The sequence below is a fragment of the Oncorhynchus mykiss genome, chromosome 2 (genome assembly GCF_057628025.1).
Source record: "Oncorhynchus mykiss isolate SJ-2025 chromosome 2, ASM5762802v1, whole genome shotgun sequence".
Classification (NCBI taxonomy): domain Eukaryota; kingdom Metazoa; phylum Chordata; class Actinopteri; order Salmoniformes; family Salmonidae; genus Oncorhynchus; species Oncorhynchus mykiss.
The window spans coordinates 60,857,052-60,878,107 of record NC_143023.1 but is presented as its reverse complement, the minus strand read 5'-3'; the positions used below and the strand labels follow the sequence as shown (position 1 = coordinate 60,878,107).

Here is a 21,056-nt window from a genome sequence, read left to right as displayed (position 1 = left end):
TACAGGACCACGCAATGTATATCATTTCACCATGTTGCTGACATTTATTTAATTACTGCAGTTTGGCAGTTGAATATATTTCCGATTAGCCTTTACATTTGGAAAATATGTTACAATTCAATGACAGTTTACAGTTAGTATAAGTGCTTATCAGATGCTATACTCTAACTCTCTAACAGTACCACAAAATAATGACAAAGATAAATGAATCACTCAGTAGCCTCCGTGGTTTTGAACACCAAAACTAATTCAATCATTTATGTGGACTCAAACTTCTTCTTCCTGCCATCCATGCCAGCCTGTTCATCAACGTTCTTACGCCAGTCACCAACTTCCTCCTGCATAACACAAAGTTTATGATGTGACTTTTTCAGTGTTTGAGGATAAAATATGAAACACATGTAACTGATCTTTTCATCAAAGCTCTGAAAACGTAGGACAAATGTTGCCAACTCCTACAGTGCTGTGGTTCTCTGCTCTGTAAGATTCCACACAAATACCCACCTCCTCTTTGACCTCCTTCTTCACTTCTTTCAAGTTGGCTCTGAAATCCATGGAAGCCTTGTGCTTGGTGCCCAGCAGAGCTGCAAGCATAGCATCAGCAGACATACGCACTTTCTTCAGAGCTGGCTTCTTAATGCCCTGAACCTCAATGACTTTCATCTTCAAGTCCTCAATCTGGGAAGTGAGAAAGTCAGGAGAAATATTACATTTCCAGAGGTATATGTTTTCAGGATGAGGGCAATATGGAATGCAATGTACTATACCTCTTTTTCTGTCTTCTTCACTTTTGCTTCTGCGTCATATCTTTCCTCATCAACCTTGTCGATGGTCTGGGACAACTTTTTGAGCATTTCCTGTTGGCACACAAACACATTACAGATGATTTGTAAAAGGCTCCAGAGCACCAGTGTGGCACCAGCATCTAAAGTCTGTGGAATTAATAACTTTCTGCAGGCAACAACTATCTATAGAGAGAGCTAATAAAGGCTTTGCCTTACACTGAGTGTACAAAATATTAGGAACCTTCCTGTGCTATTTTGTTTGTTTTTTCTCATTGTTTGTTACTCATTTTGTAAATAATTTTGCTGCTACCGTCTCTTATGACCAAAAAGAGCTTCTGGACAGAAGAACAGAGATTAGTCACCTCGAACTGGATGAAGATTTTGTCTTTAATGAGACCGAAGCGGAGGATATACTGCTTTGTCAAAACAAGCCCCAAATCTCCCAAATCCCTGTCATCAAAAGGGTGAGGAGGACAGGATGCCTTGTAAGAATTTGCAGACAAGTAGGTAAACCACCACTACCCTCTGTGTTATTGTCCAACGTGCAATCATTGGAAAACAAACGGGACAATCTAAGATTAAGACTATCCTACCTACAAGACATTAAAAACTGTAATAGCTAATGTTTCACCGAGACTTGGCTGAATGATGACACAGATAATATAGAGCTGGCTGACTTCTCTGTGTTTCGGCAGGACAGTGCAGTTACGTCTGGTGAGACGAGGGGCGGGGGTGTGTGTCTATTTGTCAAAAACTGCTGGTGATGTCTAATGTTAAAGAAGTCCCAAGGTATTGCTTGCCTGAGGTAGAATACCTCATGATAAGCTGTAGAACACACTATCTACCAAGAGATTTCTCATCTATATTATTTTTAGCTGTCTATTTACCACCTCAAACCGATGCCGGCGCTAAGACTGCACTCAACGAGCTGTATAAGGCCATAAGGAAACAATAAAATGCTCATCCAGAAGCGGCACACCTAGTGGCCGGGGACTTTAATACTGGCAAACTTAAATCTGTTTTACCTTATTTCTAACAGCATGTCACATGTGCAACCAGAGGAAAAACTCTAGGCCACCTTTACTCCACACACAGAGATGCATACAAAGCTTCCCTCGCCCTTCATTTTGGCAAATTGACCATAAATATATCCTCCTGATTCCGGCTTACAAGCAAAAACCAGTGACTCGCTCAATACGGATGTGGTCAGATGATGCGGATGCTACAATACTTTTTTGTTAGCACAGACTGGAATATGTCCAATGGCATTGAGGAGTATACCACCTCAGTCACAGGATTCATCAATAAGTGCATCGACGACATCATCCCCACAGTGACCGTACGTACATTTCCCAACCAGAAGCCATGGATTACAGGCAACATCCACACCGAGCTAACAGGCTAGAGCTGCCACTTTCAAGGAGTGGGACACTAATCCTGACACTTATAAGAAATCCCGCTATGCCCTCAGACGAACCGTCAAACAGGCAAAGCATCAATACAGGACTAAGCTGGAATCCTACTACACCGGCTCTGACACTCGTCGGATGTGGCAGGCCTTGAAAACTATTACGGACTACAAAAGGAAACCTAGCAGCGAACTGCCAAGTGACGCGAGCCTACCAGACGAGCCTAAAAATCTTTAAGCTCGCTTCGAGGCAAGCAACACTGAGGCATGCATGATAGCACCAGCTGTTCCACTCTCCGTAGCCGACGTGAGCATGACCTTTAAACAGGTCAACATTCACAAACCTGTGGGGCCAGATGGATTACCAGGACATGTACTCAACCAGGACGCTGCCCTTTCCCACCTGGACAAAAGAAACACGTACGTGAGAATGCTGGTCATTGACTACAGCACCGTATTCAACACCATTGTGCCCACAAAGCTCTTCACTAAGCTAAGGACCATGGGACTAAACAACTCCCTCAGCGACTGGATTCTGGACTTACTGCCCCCAGGTGGTAAGGGTAGGCAACAACACATCTGCCAAGCTGATCCTCAACACTGGGGCCCTTCAGGGGTGCGTGCTTAGTCTCCTCCTGTACTCCCTGTTCACCCACGACTGCATGGCCAAGTACAACTCCAACACCATCCTTAAGTTTGGTGATGACACCACAGTGGTAGTCGAGGAGGTCAGAGATCTGGCAGTGTGGTGCCAGGACAACAACCTATGTCTCAATGTGAGCAAGACAAAGGAGCTGATCGTGGACTATAGGAAAAGAACGGCCAAAAGGCCCCCACTAACATCAACAGGACTGAAGTGGAGCAGGTCGAGAGTTTCAAGTTCCTTGGTGTCCACATCACCAGAAAACTATCATGGGCCAAAGACACCAAGAAAGTTGTGAAGAGGAAATGACAACACCTTTTCCCCCTCAGGAGACTGAAAAGATTTGGCCTCAAAAAGTTCTACAGCTGCACCATCAAGAGCATCCTGGCCAGTTGCATCACCACCTGGTATGGTAACTGCTTGGCATCTAACTGTAAGGCGCTACAGAGGGTAGTGCGTACATCCCAGTACATCACTGGGGCCAAGCTTCCTGCCATCCAGGACCTATATACTAGGCAGTGTCAGAGGAAGGCTTAAAAAATTGTCAATGACTTCAGTCACCCAAGTCATAGACTGTTCTCTCTTCTATTGCACAACAAGCGTTAATGGAGCGCCAAGTCTTCAACCAAAAGGCTCCTTAACAGCTTCTACCCCCAAGCCATAAGACTGCTGAACAACTACTCAAATGGCTACCCAGACTATTTACACTGACCCCCACCCCCCCTGTATAAAGCCTTGTTATTGATATGTACATTTATTGTGTTACTTTTTTCTACTTTTTTTTGTTGCTTTAGTTTATTTAGTAAATATTTTATTAACTCTATTTCTTGAACTGCATTGTTGGTTAAGGGCTTATAAGCATTTCACGGTAAGGTTGTTGATGTCCTTTGTTTGGAGGACCCTTCTTGATACACAGGGGAAACTTTTGACCATGAAAAACCCAGCAGTGTTGCAGTTCTTAAAACACTCAAAACAGTGCGCCTGGCACCTACTACCGTACCCCGTTCAAAGGCACTTAAATATTTTGTTTTGCCCATTCACCCTCTGAAAAGGCACACATACACAACCCATGTCTCAATTGTCTCAAGGCTTAAAAACATCTTTCTTTAACATGTCTCCTTCCTGTCATCTACACTGACTAAAGTGGATTTAACAAGTGACATCAATAAGGGATCATCGCTTTCACCTGGACTCACCTGTTCAGTCATGGAAAGAGCAGGTGTTCCTAATGTTTTTTTACACTCAGTGTACATTGTGATATATTGAATAGATTATAGTAGCTTTGTGGAACTTGTAAAGGAATGAATGACTAGTATCATACCATCAGCGCCGCTTGATCTCCAGACAAATCCAGGGCGGAGATCTTAGCCATGAAATTGGCTTTCTCCTCCTTAATCTGCTTTTTCTCCTCTTCAATCAAAGTGGCTGCAATCTGGAGCATCAAGCTCTGGATGACAAAGACATATAGTGAGGCCAAACCCAGTCTAGTACTTGGTTTGGTGTACATTTATGACACACTAGCTTGTTTTGGATGTTTAAGATTGTGGAGGACAAAGAGATACAACTGTACATTGTCATACCTAGAGCCAAATACTGCTTTTAAGCAAACCCATCGACAAAATGCAATTTTGGCACCAAACTCGCCGAGCACACCATAAGAATACTTACAGTGCCTTCAGAAAGTATTTATACCCCTTGACTTGTTCCAAGTTCTTTTGTGTTACAGCCTGAATTCAACATGTCCCCAATACCCCACAATGACAAATTAAAAACATGTTTTTAGAAATGTTTTCAAATGGATTGAATATTAAATACAGAAATTGCTCATTTACATAAGTATTCACACCCCTGAGTCAGTACTTTGCAGAAGCACATTTGGCAGCTATTACAGCTGTCAGTCTTTCTGGGTATATCTCTAAGAGCTTTCCACATCTGGATTGTGCAACATTTACATATTATTATTTTCAAAATTCTTCAAGCTCTGTCACATTGGTTGTTGATCATTGCCAGACAACCATTTTCAAGTCTTGCCATAGATTTTCAAGTAGATTTAAGTCACAACTGGCCACAGGAACATTCACTGTCTTCTTCGTAACCAACACCAGTTTAGATTTGGCTTTGTGTTTTAGGTTATTGTTCTGCTGAAAGGGGAATTCATCTCCCAGTGTCTAGTGGAAAGCAGACTCAACCAGTTACTCCTCTAGAAATTTGCCTGTGCTTAGCTCCATTCCGTTTTTTTTTTTTTTATCATGAAAAACACCCCAGTATTTAACGATGAAAACCTCTCTGATCTTTGTGGTTGAATCTGTGTTTGAAATTCACTTGTCGACTGAGGGGCCTTACAGGTAATTGTATGTCTGGGGTACAGCGATGAGGTAGTCATTCAAAAATAACGTTGAACACTATTATTGCACACAAAGTCCATGCAACTTACTGGCGACTTGTTAAGCAAATCTTTACTCGTGAGCTTATATAAGCTTTTCATAACAAAGGGGTTGAATACTTAATGACTCAAAACTTTTCAGCTTTTCATGTTTAATTAATTTGCAAAAATGTCAAAAAACATAATTCCTCTCTGACATTATGGGGTATTGTGTGTAGGCCAGTGACAAAAACTATTAATTTAATCCATTTTAAATTCAGACTAACACAGCAGTAGAACAGTAAAGTAGACCAGCAGTAGAACAGTAAAGTAGACCAGCAGTAGAACAGTAAAGTAGACCAGCAGTAGAACAGTAAAGTAGACCAGCAGTAGAACAGTAAAGTAGACCAGCAGTAGAACAGTAAAGTAGACCAGCAGTAGAACAGTAAAGTAGACCAGCAGTAGAACAGTAAAGTAGACCAGCAGTAGAACAGTAAAGTAGACCAGCAGTAGAACAGTAAAGTAGACCACATAATGTGGAAAAAGTCAAGTGGTGTGAATTCTTTGAAGGCACAGTAGAAAGTTGTCGCAATGAAATGTGTTGGTTTACCTTCAGATGATGCTTACGGCTCGAGGTCATTCTTTTCCTGTGAAGAAAGGGGAGTTTGACATATAGTATTGTTATATACATGACTAGTTAATATGCTGAGGGGACATAACTGGTCAATACGCTGACCAAGGGTTGTATCAATGATATTCTATGGCATGCTGCATAGAATAGAAAGGTCATAAATGTATAATTTACTTTTACTTTTCTCACATTGTTGTTGAAAAAAGAAAGAGGCAAACCCAATAGTTTCTAGGGAGTTTAGGAGCAATGTGGTATCATTAGTGGAATTGTGACGATTGTCGTCGGGAGAAGGAGAAGAGGACCAAAGTGCAGCGTGGTACATATTCATTATAATTTTAATAAAGATGAATACTGTACAAAAACAACAAACCAACAAACGAACAGTTCTGTAAGGTGCAACAAAAACACTCAACAGAAAATGACTACCCACAAATCACAGTGGGAAAACAGGCTGCCTAAGTATGGTTCTCAATCAGAGACAACGATAAACAGCTGCCTCTGATTGGGAACCATACCAGACCAAACACAGAAATACAAAAACATAGAACAATACATAGAATGCAAAACATAGAATGCCCACCCCAACTCACGCCCTGACCAAACTAAAACAGAGACATAAAAAAGGAACTAAGGTCAGGATGTGACAGGAATTACGAATTGCTATGCAATTAAAACATTTAGCCCTAAGTAAATATTAAGTTTCACGTATTATACATGTGTATATTTCCCCATATTAGGGTATGGTTTAGACATACTAGCAATTTGTAAATTTGAGGGTTAGGGTTTGCTGTTTGTTTTCTGTCTGCCTGTCTGCCTGTTTGTTTTTGTATAACAACTCCATTACTTTCTAACACCAAACGGTAGCAAACAACAAGGTCATGGCTACTTACTCAGACATGATGGCGGAATGTGTGCTTCAGACCCTGTAACAAAAAAGACACAACAGGCAAGAGAAATGTTTTTAGCAATAGTGTGCACTGCAGGGTGCTATCTGCCTAAAGTTAGCAAAGGCTATTTTATCCAGCTCAAGATTGATTAATGAACACTGGCTTCTAATGGAACAATCTGGACTCTTCAAGGAAGGGAGGGGAAACCTGATCCTTTTTACCGATAAGACCTTTTGGAGCAATTATGATCAGGCTACATTTGGACAGCTGGAGACTGGAGTCACCCATGACATTCATGGGCTGTCATTTTATTGATGTCATTAATAGACAAAACCTCAGCAGGCGTCATGGTCCTGCTCTACCCTGAGAACATCTTGGGTATCACTCATATCAATGCAACTTGCGTCCTCAGCGAACCCTATCGGTATCTCTTTGAAAAGTCCTTTCAATCAAATACAGTGTGGTCATCAGAAGGCCTCAAATGTGGTAAGACACTGTTATTTAACCACACTTCAGCAATGAATATCGATGTTAAGAATAGGATCTACTTTTGTTTGTCTTCATTTATTAAGAACTTCTCTGTTTTCCCTCGTTTTTAATCAATGACACATTCAGTTCATATAGGCTCACATGCAGTCATATCAATTGATGAAATACATGGTACTATTATACTCCGGCAAACAGAGAAATAGTGAATAAAAACTATTTGCAAACACATCCTTTTCCAATCTGTCAAATAGGATCATACACGGCGAGCAAAAGTTGCTTTTAGCTGTTACCTTCTAACGCAAGATAGACATGTCATAACTGTAGAGCTTCCATACTTAAAGAGAATTATACTTTAATATAATAATAATATATTCCATTTAGCAGGTGCTTTTATCCAAAACAACTTACAGTCATGAATGCATACACTTTTGGTATAGGTGCCCCAACGGCAATCAACCCCACGACCCTTGGCGTTGTGACCTACCAAATGTTTTTAGCCCACACCCAGTTCTTAGCTGTCACCCAAGAGGAACTGGCCACGAACCAATGGGCCCCAAAGCCCCGTTCAGTAAACACTGTATGCTGTAACCTAGTTATCGCACACTAGTTATAATCTAAGTTATAGATCTCCATCACAAATCCCATGTTGTTACTCATAACAGTTATTCACATTGAATATTGGAGCAACATAAATCACTCAAAGAGAGAAGTGTTAAATACCACCAAAAGCAAACAGAAACTCAACTCTCTGGTATGTGTACAGCTAAGTCAACGTCTTCAACCGCCTTCCACGCAAGAGTAAAGCCTGTTAACAGGAGCCTTCCCCCCCATGGGCCACATCATTCTGTCTAGACAGGCTAATTTGTCTCTCATATTATCCACTGGCTGTCAGGAGGAAATTATGATATATTTACCTCAATGTATTCACCTGTACTGACAGGTAAAACGTAGTGATCTTGTGACAGACGACACTTAGTGTGATCATTTCCAGATGCTATCTGTAAATGTAGCCATGAAATCACCTTATCATCACAGTCTACACAGTCTTAATTAACAGGTAAACCTACGACCCACTGTGTGACTTTGTGTTTCGTTATTTATCAATAAGACACATCCAGACTTCATTTTCCGTGTAATAAAGATCAGAGAGGAGGAAAAGAGATGTTCTCACCTATGAGAAGAGGAGGACAGGACACACTCTGGTGAAGAAGGGGAGACACTGGCAAGTCACAGGCCAAGAACAAATGAAACAGGGTTTATATGTAGACTAGTGATGAATCAGCAGAAATCCAGTACCTTCTTATGGTGGTGGACACTACTTAGGCCAATGGAACTGCGAGCTCCTGAAATACCACCAACCCTTTCCTCCAACTCATATCATAAATTTCCCTTCATTCAAAATGTCTCCCAAAACCTGAGCTGCCACTTGGCTTCCGTTCCTACAGTGTTGGAAGGGATAGACAAAGCCATCCCAGTTAAGCACTGACAACACGGATAGGTAAAAATGGTTAATCAAGGGACAACATTGATATATTCTTGGAACTATTTTGGTTGAATGATGATAAAATCAGAAAGCAATTGTTGAAGGGGCAATCTGCAGTTCAAACGATAACAAAGTGGACACCTGCCACTGTTTTGCAGGGCTAGAGTTCCTCATTGCAGTGCACTCATTGCAGTGCACTATTAATATTCACTGCAATGCTTGCAAATTAAATATCTACAAATTATGACAAATTCCTAAGAAAAAAGTGGGCAAGCAAACAGCCCTCTGTTGCTCAAAGGTGAGATGGGATCGGAGGTGGGGAGAAAGAGCGAGAGATTGAGAGAGAGAGAGAGAGAGAGAGAGAGAGAGGAGAAGGGAGGGAGGGAGGGAGGAGAGGAGAGGCAAGGAGAACAGGTGCTCAATGACATCTTGTGGATTTTGTTTGATTTATTAATTCATTAATTAATGAATTAATTAGTTCATTAATTAAATGATTAAATGTTTAATAAAATATCAATAATATTTTTAAATATGAATTAACATCTAAAATGTTTAACTAAATCATGCCAATCGTGATTGGGTTAAAGAACCTCGATGCAGCTGTCTGGTATCAAATTCGCTTGACACATGAGATCAACTGCTGTTTTTTTATTGTGGGTTTTCGGTTGCAAGCAAGTTTGTTTTAACACTTAGGTGCATGTAATCTGCTGTTAATAGCAGTTTAATTGATAGATAATTACTTTATTACTAAAGTAAATTTGATGATATCATAACGATGACAAAGTTGTTTCCTACTAATGTTTGCCTGCTTTTTAGCAATGTCGTCGTATTTCCAGGCGACTATGCTTTAAAACAATCAATGGCCCCTATTATGAATGACTGTGAGTCACTCCTTTTCTGGAGTCACTATGGCTGAGAGTGTCTTGAAAACATTCTTAACGATGGCGTGACACAACCGAGTGACGTCGGTGCAACCCTATCAACCCTGAGACGCCAGCAAAAATGGCCATTTCATTTAGTTGCCTTTTATATGCATGTCTAGCCCTTATGTTTAGCCTCAATATGAAGAGTTTGACCATTTTATTTTCAGGAAAACCAGGGCTACAATTAGAACACAAAACAATTTGACAAGTTCAGGCAAAGAAGAAAACGGATAAAATTATTTTATATAAATGCTTAAGTACATAAATGGTTTGCTCAGTGGGAAATTCATATTTAACTAGTCAGTGACACTTGTGCTGGGTTTGGAGTTTGTGATAGCAACTATTCGAGCTTATTGCAGTATTGTAGACACTATGTCTTGGGATTTCCTACACTATTCTATGTAGAAGAACCCTTTACCTTCTGACTCGCAAAACATATATTTTCGTCAGTTGTCCCACTAATTTATTTCAATTGACTGATTTCTTTATACAAACTGTAACTCAGTCAAATCTTAGATATTGTCAAGACCGGCGGTATTTGTTTCCAGAGTGAGGACATTATGGAATACAATCTACTGTACCTCTTTGTCTGCCTTATTCACTTTTGCCTCTGTGTTATATCTGTCTTAAAATGTATCAATTGAAAATGTGGGTTCACAGCTACAATCCAGATGTGTTGGTCATTACTGAGACGGGGTTAAGAAAGTTTTGAGCCCTGATATTAACCTTTTTGATTATAACCTTGTTCGACAGATCTTCCAAAGCTGGTGAAGTGGCCATCTTTACCAAGGAACACCTTGAGTGCTCTGTCACCAAGTCTGTCACCCAAGCAATTTGATTTGCTGGTTTTAAGCATGAATCATTAAGCATTCAAATAGCTCTTTGTTGACTGTTGCTGGATGTTATCTTCCATCATCAGCACCGGCCTATACCCTACCTGCCCTAAGCTCTCTCTTCTCCTCTAACACTAAGTCTGAGTTTGTCCTGCTAGGTGACCTAAACTGGGACATGGTTAAATCAACTGAACAAGTCCTAAAGCAATAGGACTCCCTAAATCTTTCTCAGAGTATTACCAATCCCATTGTATGACTCCAAACAGAAAAGTCTACTCTTCTTGATGTTATCCTCACAAATAATCCTCACAGGGCTAGGGGGCAGTGTTCAGAAGTTCGGAAGTTCGGATGAATGACGTGCCCAAAGTAAAGTGCCTGTTACTCAGGCCCAGAAGCTAGGACACTCCCTATAAAGAAAATTAGAATTAAAAAATGGTTCAGCCCCTGGTGCGACCGTGATCTGGCAGAGTTCCTCCACCTCAAGAACACCCTTTGACAAAAGGCTCGGCACACAAATAGTCAGGCTGACTGGCTGTCGTTCAGAAAAATGATAAATAACTGCACTCAGGCGATCCGAAAGGCCAAAGTTAGTTACTTTAAGGAGCAGTTCTCTCCCTGTGGGTCTAATCCCAAGAAGTTCTGGAAAACGGTGAAAGACCTGGAAAACACACCCTCCTCCTCACAGCTGCCCGTGTCCCTTAATGTTGATGATGTGGTTGTTACTGACAAGGAGTGCATGCCTGAGCTCTTTAATCACCACTTCATTAAGACAGGATTCCTATTTGACTCAGCCATGCCTCCTTGCCCGTCCAACATTTTCTAATTTCTCAGCCCTTTTAATGCAACTAGCCCCAATGCTCCTCCCTCTTTTTCCCCTGCCCTGGTACACAGTTTCTCCCTGCAGTCGGTCACTGAGTCCGAGGTGCTAAAGGCTTTCCTTAATCTTGACCCCAAGAAAACATCTGAGTGTTAGGAAGCTCTCCTTTCCATTTATATGCAGATGATACAGTCTTATACTCAGCTGGTCCATTCCCAGATTTTGTGTTAAAGGTTCTACAACAAAGCATTCGTAGTGTTCAGTTGTTTTTCTCTGTCCTTAACATTATTTTGAACACCCACAAAACAAAGGTCATGTGGTTCAGTAAGAAGAATTACCCTCTACCCACCATTGTGATTATTCACTCTGAGGGTTTAAATCTTGAGGTAGTCACCTCATACAAGTACGTGGGAGTGTGGCAAGACAGTACACTGTCCTGCTCTCAACAAATATCCAATCTGCCGGCTAAGGTTCAATCTAGACTTGTTTTCCTCTATTGTAATCACTCCTCTTTCAACCCAGCTGCCAAGTGAACCCTGATTCAGATGACCATCCTACCCATGCTAGATTACGGAGATGCAATTTATAGATCGGCAGGAAAGGGTGCTTTCGAGCAGCTAGATGTTCTTTACCATTCGCCATCAGATTTGCCACCAATGCTCCTTATACGACACATCACAGCACTCTACAGTATACTACTCTGTAAACTGGTCATCTCTGTATAACCAATGCAAGACACACTGGTTGAAACTTATTTATAAAACCCTATTAGGTCTCACTACCCCCTATCTGACATACCTAATGCAGCACATACAACACCCTTTCTGCCAGTCACATTCTGTTAAATGTCTCCAAAGCACACACCTCCCTGGGTCACTCCTTTTTTCAGTTCGCTGCAGCAAGCGACTGGAGTGAGCTGCAAAAAAACCCACTCAAACTGGACAGTCTTACTGACACGTGTGGCTGCTTCGCATAATGTATTGTTGTCGCTACCTTTTCGCCTTTTGTGCTGTTGTCTGCCCAATAATGTTTGTACCATGTTTGTGCTGCTACCATGTTGCACTGCTGTCATGTTGTGTTGCTACCGTGTTGTTGTCATGTTGTGTTGCTACCGTGTTGTTGTCATGTTGTGTTGCTACCATGCTGTGTTGTAGTATTAGGTCTCCGTTTATGTGGTGTTGTGGTGTCTTTCTTGTCATGATGTATGTTTTGTCCTACATTTTTATTTTGAATCCGAGCCCGTCCATGCAAGAGGCCTTTTTGCCTCATGGTAGGCCATCGTTGTAAATAAAACGTGTTGACTTGCCTTGTTAAATAAATGAATAAAATATTCTTATTAAATACTTTTTTCTTTACATAGTTGAATGTGCTGACAACAAAATCACACACAAATTATCAATGGAAATCAAATGTATCAACCCATGGAGGTCTGGATTTGGAGTCACACTCAAAATTAAAGTGGAAAACCACACTACAGGCTGATCCAACTTTGATGTAATGTCCTTAAAACAAGTCAAAATGAGGCTCAGTAGTGTGTGTGGCCTTCACGTGCCTGTATGACCTCCCTACAACGCCTGGGCATGCTCCTGATGAGGTGGCGGATGGTCTCCTGAGGGATCTCCTCCCAGACCTGGACTATAGCATCCGCCAACTCCTGGACAGTCTGTGGTGCAACGTGGCGTTGGTGGATGGAGCGAGACATGATGTCCCAGATGTGCTCAATTGGATTCAGGTCTGGGGAACGGGCGGGCCAGTCCATATCATCAATGCCTTCCTCTTGCAGGAACTGCTGACACACTCCAGCCACATGAGGTCTAGCATTGTCTTGCATTAGGAGGAACCCAGGGCCAACCACACCAGCATATGGTCTCACAAGGGGTCTAATGGCAGTCAGGCTACCTAATGGCAGTCAGGCTACCTCTGGCAAGCACATGGAGGGCTGTGCGGCCCCCCAAAGAAATGCCACCCCACACCATGACTGAACCACCGCCAAACCGGTCATGCTGGAGGATGTTGCAGGCAGCAGAACGTTCTCCACGGCGTCTCCAGACTGTCACGTCTGTCACATGTGCTCAGTGTGAACCTGCTTTCTTCTGTGAAGAGCACAGGGTGCCAGTGGCGAATTTGCCAATCTTGGTGTTCCCTGGCAAATGCCAAACGTCCTGCACGGTGTTGGGCTGTAGGCACAACCCCCACCTGTGGACGTCGGGCCCTCATACCACCGTCGGGCCGTCGGGCCCTCATACCAGTCTGTTTCTGACCGTTTGAGCAGACACATGCACATTTGTGGCCTGCTGGAGGTCATTTTGCAGGGCTCTGGCAGTGCTCCTCCTGCTCCTCCTTGCACAAAGGCGGAGGTAGCGGTCCTGCTGCTGGGTTGTTGCCCTCCTACGGCCTCCTCCACATCTCCTGATGTACTGGCCTGTCTCCTGGTAGCGCCTCCATGCTCTGAACACTACGCTGACAGACACAGCAAACCTTCTTGCCACATCTCGCATTGATGTGCCATCCTGGATGAGCTGCACTACCTGAACCACTTGTGTGGGTTGTAGACTCCGTCTCATGCTGCCACTAGAGTGAAAGCACCGCCAGCATTCAAAAGTGACCAAAACATCAGCCAGGAAGCATAGGAACTGAGAAGTGGTCTGTGGTCCCCACCTGCAGAACCACTCCTTTATTGGGGGTGTCTTGCTAAATGCCTATAATTTCCACCTGTTGTCTATTCTATTTGCACAACAGCATGTGAAATTTATTGTCAATCAATGTTGCTTCCTAAGTGGACAGTTTGATTTGATTTCACAGAAGTGTGATTGACTTGGAGTTACATTGTGTTGTTTAAGTGTTCCCTTTATTTTTTTGAGCAGTGTATATATGGTCCTCAAACTCGTTGATGGTCTGGGCAAACTTTTTAAGCAATGTGGCACCAGTGTCTACACAGTGTGTCTCTCAATGGTCGGATTCAGCTTTTTGCACAGATTTCAAGGAGGAAGTTTAAGATCGATTAATTTCATTCAATTCATTTAGTTTCCATGCAAATCAAATCCATCCAAAATAAGCTTTAACACATACTGCAAAATCAATATGTAGCACAGAAGATAATTAAGTTAGGATTTTGTATGACTGTATGGGTGATTTCACAAGTCAGTTATTCAAAGCAGATCAAATGAGAATAAATTGGTCAGAGTGGTATGATACCTGCAGCTCAGGAAGACCCCGAGGCATATCCGGGAGCAGAGCAGTTATCTTCTACATACGCTGCCTTTTCCTTTACTGCTTCTACCTCCAGCAGGTCATGGGCAATCAAAAGCATCAAGCTCTATAGAACAGGGGGAGAACGGGTGTTAGAGCAGCTAACACAGACCAAGACTAGGCAAAAACATGTGTGACTCACCAATGGAAACAAGGTGGCTTAGTGCAGAGTTTGTATTTCTATTGATACCATCTTGTGCTACCATTTGTAAACATAGTTACTCTGTGGTTATTTGATTAGATAAGGAAAGATATTTGTATCTTATATCGCTGCTGTGCTCGCCTTTTGACATTCATATTTTTGTAAATAATTGACTTACTTGTATAGATAAAAGTCAAATAAAAAGAGTGCAAGAACAAAACAGCTTTCCATATTGGAGGGGAAAATTGGATTAGAGCAGTATATTTACCATCAGATGACCACTGCGACTCGATGTCATCTTTTTCCTGTGAGATGAAGATGTAGACAAATTGTGACATGATAGAGATCTGACAATCAAATCCAATTTTATTTGTCACATGCACCGAATACAACAGGAGTAGACCTTGCAGTGAAATGCTTACTTACAAGCCCTTAACCAACAAAGCAGTTTTATGAAAATACCTAAAAAAAAAGTAAGAGATAAGAAAAACAAATAATTAAGGAGCGGCAGTAAATAACAATAGCAGGGTCATATACCGTACAGGGGATACTGAAACAGTCAATGTGTCAATGTGCGGGGGCACCGGTGTCGAGGTATTTGAGGTAATTATGTACATGGAGATGGGGTTATTAAAGTGGCTATACATTGATAATAGAGTTGCAGCAGCGTGGGAGGGGGGTGCAAATAGTCTGGGTAGCCATTTGATTAGCTTGCCATGCGGTAGCAGAGAGAATAATCTATGACTATTTGTGGAGTTTCTCCCATTCTTCTCTGCAGATCCTCTCAATCTCTGTCAGGTTGGATGGGGAGCGTTGCTGCACAGCTATTTTCAGGTCTCTCCCGAGATGTTCGATCGGGTTCAAGTCCATGCTCTGGCTGGGCCACTCAAGGACATTCAGAGACTTGACCCGAAGCCACACCTGCTTAGTCTTTGCTGTGTGCTTAAGGTCATTGTCCTGTTGGAAGGTGAACCTTTGCCCCAGTCTGAGGTCCTGAGTGCTCTAGAGCAGGCTTTCATCAAGGATCGCTCTGTCCTTTGCTCCGTTCATCTTTGCCTCGATCCTGACTAGTCTCACAGTCACTGCCACTAAATGCCAGCATCATGCTTCACCGTAGGTTTAGTGCCAGGTCTCCTCCAGACGTAACGCTTGGCATTTAAGGCATCATTAGACCAGAGAATCTTGTATGTCATATACTGAGAGTCCCTTAGGTACCTTTTGGCAAACTCCAAGCGGGCTGTCATGTGCTTTTTATGGAGGAGTTGCTTCCGTTTAGTCACTCTACCATAAAGGCCTGATTCTTGGAGTACTGCAGGGTGGGTTGTCCTTCTGAAAGCTTCTCCCATCTCCACAGAAGAACTCTGAAGCTCTGTCAGAATGACCATCAGGTTCTTGGTCACCTCCCAGACCAAGGCCCTTCTCCCCCGATTGATCAGTTTGGCTGGGAGCCACAAAGGTTAAGACTTCATATATATACAGTACCGTTCAAAAGTCTGGGGTAACTTATAAATGTCCTTGTTTTTAAAGAAAAGCATTTTTTTTTACCAGAGTTGCAAAGAAAAAGAGTTGCAAAGAAAAAGCCATATCTCAGACAGGCAAATTAAAAGAAAAGATTAAAATGGGCAAAAGAACACAGCCACTGGACAGAGGAACTCTGCCAAGAAGGTCAGCATCCCGGAGTCGCCTCTTCACTGTTGACGTTGAGACTGGGGTTTAGCGGGTACTAAACTCAGCAAAAAAAGAAACTTCCCTTTTTCAGGACCCTCTTTCAATGATAAATCAAAATAACTTCACAGATCTTCATTGTAAAGGGTTTAAACACTGTTTCCCATGCTTGTTCAATGAACATTAAACAATTAATGAACATGCCCCTGTGGAACGGACACTAACAGCTTACAGACGGTAGGCAATTAAGGTCACAGTTATGAAAACTTAGGACACTAAAGAGGCCTTTCTACTGACTCTGAAAATCACCCAGGGTCCCTGCTCATCTGCGTGAACGCACCTTAGGCATGCTGAAAGGAGGCATGAGGACTGCGGATATGGTCAGGGGAAAAAATGGTAATGTCCGTACTGTGAGACGCCTAAGACAGCGCTACAGGGAGACAGGACGGACAGCTGATCGTCCTCGCAGTGGCATACCACGTGTAACAACACCTGCACAGGATCGGTACATCCGAACATCACACCTGCAGGACAGGCACAGGATGACAACAACAACTGCCTGAGATACACCAGAAATGCACAATCACTCCATCAGTGCTCAGACTGTCCGCAAATCGATTTGGAGGTGGAGGGTCCATCATGGTCTGGGGTGGTGTGTCACAGCATCATCGGACTGAGCTTGTTGTCATTGCAGGCAATCTCAACGCTGTGCGTTACAGGGAAGACATCCTCTTCCCTCATGTGGTACTCTTCCTGCAGGCTCATCCTGACATGACACTCCAGCATGACAATGCCACCAGCCATACTGCTCGTTCTGTGCGTGATTTCTTGCAAGAGGGGGATGTCAGTGTTCTGCCATGGCCAGCGAAGAGCCCGGATCTCAATCCAATTAAGCATGTCTGGGACCTGTTGGACCAGAGAGGGAGGGCTAGGGACATTTCCCCCAGAAATGTCCAGGAACTTGCAGGTGCCTTGGTGGAAGAGTAACATCTCACAGAAAGAACTGGCAAATCTGGTGTAGTCCATGAGGAGGAGATGCACTGCAGTACTTAATGCAGCTGGTGGCCACAGACTGTTACTTTTGATTTTGACCCCCCTTTGTTCAGGGACACATTATTCAATTTCTGATAGCCACATGTCTATGGAACTTGTTCAGTTTATGTCTCAGTTGTTAAATCTTGTTATGTTCATACAAATATTTACACATGTTATGTTTGCTGAAAATAAATGCAGATGACAGTGAGAGGACGTTCAGTTAAGAACAAATTCTTATTTTCAATGATGACCTAGAAACAGTGGGTTAACTGCCCTGTTCAGGGGCAGAACGACAGATTTGTACCTCGTCAGCTCGGGGATTCGATCTTGCAGCCTTTCGGTTACTAGTCCAACACTCTAACCACTAGGCTACCTGCCGCCCCATATAAGATGACCTGGCCTCCACAATCCCCCGACCAACCAAGTTGAGATGGTTTGGGATGAGTTTGACCGCAGAGTGAAGGAAAAGCAGCCAACAAGTGCTCAGCATATGTGGGAACTCCTTCAAGACTGTTGGAAAAGCATTCCAGGTGAAGCTGGTTAAGAGAATGCCAAGATTGTGTAAAGCTGTCATTAACGCAAAGGGTGACTATTTGAAGAATCTCAAATATAAAATATATTTTGATTTGTTTAGCACTTTTTTTGGTTACTACATGATTCCATGTACAATGTAGAAAATAGTAAAATAAAGAAAAACCTTTGAATGAGTAGGTGTTCTAAACTTTTTACTTATGGTCTATATATTTTTTTTTGCTTTGCTTTCAACTTCCCTAAATTGTTGTTGTTTCCTCCTAACTGTTTTTCGAAAATACAATTTACATAGAGTTTGGAGAAATGACAACACAAAAAAATAAGCGAATAGTTCAAAAAAGTTAAATATCAGTTCTTTTTGTAAAGAATGCTGCAATCTTACTGAAACAAAATGCAACTTGTTTTATTAATTCATGAAACAACAAGGTTTCATATTCTGATCATTGTTTATACTTCATTTCTATGCATTCCTGACATCTAGAAGAGGATCTATTCAGGAAAATACATTTTTGCATAAGATTACACAGACATAGTGGAAGTAAAACATCCAGGTAACAAGGTTCCCTTGAGCATCTTCATGCATGCAATCTGCCTACGAAGTAAACTATTCTTAGTGACCTAGATGGCTCAAACTAATGAGCGAACTATACCTCCTGAATAGCTAGATTCACATTTGGTGACGCAAAACAGTCCAGCAATGAAATAAAAGCAATTAAGCATTTAAATTCCTTAATATCTGTCAATCATGTGCACATAATGAATCATTACAAATAACATATTTTACCTACAAAACTAACTACGGTGTGGATACAGACCTATATTTACCTCCACAATTATGCTGAATGCCATTTAACAGATGCTTTTAACCAAAAGCAACTTAGCTGTCATGCATGCATAGATTTTTTTGCATGGCTGGCCCTGGGAATGTAACCCACAAGCCTATCGTTGCAAGCGCTGTGCTCTACGAACTGAGCCATAAAGCACCACACTTCAACTGAGATCTTAATACCTCACAATATGCAGAAACCAACAGTTAATACACAACTGCAATACTAGACACAGTTCAAAACAGTCAAGAGACAGGAGCACATTATGGATGCTGGAGCACTATCAGATCCCACTATAATCCTCACCTATGAGAGAAACAATGATGAGAAATGAAGAGCAGCTGTGAGAGGATGGCAAGCCACTGGCAGATGAACGAGGCAGTACACAGTATTAAATGCTAATAGTGGATGCCAGTTGTTTATCCCTCCCTCTACATGGTATTTTTTCCTACGGTCTTTATGGTAATAGAAAATTATGCTGCCGGCCCCCTGTCAACCTGATATACTGCCCTGTCATGCCCTGTAATATCATCATATCCTGCCATCCGCAAGCGAAGGTTGGCCCTTGCATTATTCTACATCATGAGAGGTGACACGTGTCATGAGGGTCAGTCTGGTCCCCATCTTAAAATAGGCTCCACACCGACCAACCAGATAACTACAGTATCAATAATATTTGCACGTCTTGCTCTGTAACGTAAACAATAAAAAAAACATGCAACTGCGTGTCACAATTTCATCCCTCTCTCTCTCTCTCTCTCTCTCACTCTCTCTCACTCTCTCTCACTCTCTCTCTCTCACTCTCTCTCTCTCACTCTCTCTCACTCTCTCTCTCTCTCTCTCTCACTCTCACTCTCACTCTCACTCTCACTCTCACTCTCACTCTCACTCTCTCTCTCTATATATATATATATCCCTCTATAGCTTTTCTGTTGTGATTGAGTTTGAATCAATTAATGCTAAATAATGTGGTCATAGTAGGCTTACGTTACGGGGCCAGATCTTACTATTTAGAGTCGCTGACACCCTTCACTGTAACTTATTAAGTATTGCGGCGGTGCTTCAGGATCTGATGGTAGGATAGGTAGGGGGTCTAATCCATACTTTGACCACATCTATACTGTTTATTTACTGTGGGTAATTTGGTGCCAGAATTAGCTTGCTAACCATGTAGGCCTAGTCCTATATTCCCCAGTCATGTAACTAAAGGCATAAAGTCTGGCAAAATCATCTGCCAAAATGTAATGGTCCCTACTAGCTAGACACATGTATTGGAATATGTGGTGGCAAATATTTCTGCGGCTCTTCATTGGATATTGTAGGCGTCCTCTAATTTGGGGAGAAGGGCTCCTCTGTATTAGTGACACTCAAACTTGGAATGCAACGTTTGCTTAATGTGAAACTGTAAGGGAATCTGTCCGTTAAAGACACAGTCGGTTAAATTTGATATCCAGTGAAAAGTGTCACCTTGAAAGTAACAGGGACGATTTTGCAAATGGGCCTTGCAGCAACCAAGAAGTAGAGGCAGAGACCAAGACAGACACCAAGACGTAGAGACAGGGGAATCATGCACCCTATGGTTTATCAGCTTATATATAGAAGATATTGTCACGAATTGCTTACACAGAGTTATGATCCTGTAGGCTTCAACAATGCCATCACACAACCATTTCCTTTTCACCTCATAAAGCACCATGATCTAAACAGTACTTACATCACTTACCCAAATATCCTTTTTCCATTAGATGTCTCAATTGTTCATGTAGCCAGACTGAATTCTTCACTGTAATTGACAATAAAACCAAGGCACTTGTCAATAAATCACATCAAAGCTGTTGTAAGTGAAAGGTAAAGATAGGTGTCCTACACGGATGGTCGATGTATTGATTCGTTTTTACATCGTCCAGCAAACAGGTTTCTTATTTCTTCCGTACCTGCAGTTGTGTGAGCTATGGTGGGGCAGTAGAGGGCATCATATCCATGCTAGTCCTCCACTGTCCCGCTCTCACTGCATCGGAGATGTCACAAGATACAGCACCAACCTAATGTTTCACAAGACACAACAAAACATACGTTTGTCATCATGAATACTCAACTACCCTGGTCAACACATGCATGCTGATTTTTGTGTGAGAAAAACTAACAATCCTAAATTCTGTAACTCTTTATTAAGCTTTATAGCATGTATTTAAATGTACTTTGTTTACAAACATTGGAGTAAAGCAAGCTTATATTTTGGGTTCGGATGGGGCACGACACTTGAACTAAGCTCATGAGGCATTTATAAGTATTATTCTTCAAGAGTCAATGGGTATATATAATTAATTTAGGATTCCAAGATTGCCC

General features: G+C 42.1%; 1 protein-coding gene and 1 long non-coding RNA gene across 4 annotated transcripts; both read right to left on the bottom strand.

The window, feature by feature from the left end:
• Positions 1-19: 19 nt before the first annotated feature.
• On the bottom strand, positions 20-8,419 carry LOC100170211 (troponin I). 2 transcript variants are annotated; one of them, XM_021617522.3, is made up of 7 exons: positions 8,120-8,200; positions 6,720-6,752; positions 5,809-5,845; positions 4,158-4,283; positions 768-857; positions 505-678; positions 20-338 (listed from the first exon to the last, which is right to left on the bottom strand). In XM_021617522.3, exons 2-7 carry the CDS (start codon positions 6,725-6,727, stop codon positions 258-260), a joined length of 516 nt encoding a protein of 171 aa, XP_021473197.1. In that variant the 5' UTR covers positions 6,728-6,752; positions 8,120-8,200; the 3' UTR covers positions 20-257.
• A 5,689-nt stretch (positions 8,420-14,108) lies between these two features.
• On the bottom strand, positions 14,109-19,313 carry LOC118941118 (uncharacterized). 2 transcript variants are annotated; one of them, XR_005037406.2, is made up of 4 exons: positions 19,017-19,313; positions 15,079-15,114; positions 14,921-14,957; positions 14,109-14,577 (listed from the first exon to the last, which is right to left on the bottom strand). It is a non-coding gene; the product is annotated as an uncharacterized LOC118941118 (long non-coding RNA). The 2 variants fall into 2 exon arrangements; XR_016487533.1 differs by lacking the exon at positions 15,079-15,114 and having other exon boundaries at positions 19,017-19,250.
• Between the last annotated feature and the right edge of the window lie 1,743 nt (positions 19,314-21,056).

Excerpts from the sequence above, each read along its gene's own strand:
- LOC100170211 (XM_021617522.3), bottom strand. Across the intron at positions 858-4,157 it reads GAGATCAAGCGGCGCTGATG|GAAATGCTCAAAAAGTTGTC; the intron begins GTATGATACTAG and ends GTGTGCCAACAG. Across the intron at positions 679-767 it reads TGAAGAAGACAGAAAAAGAG|ATTGAGGACTTGAAGATGAA; the intron begins GTATAGTACATT and ends CTCACTTCCCAG.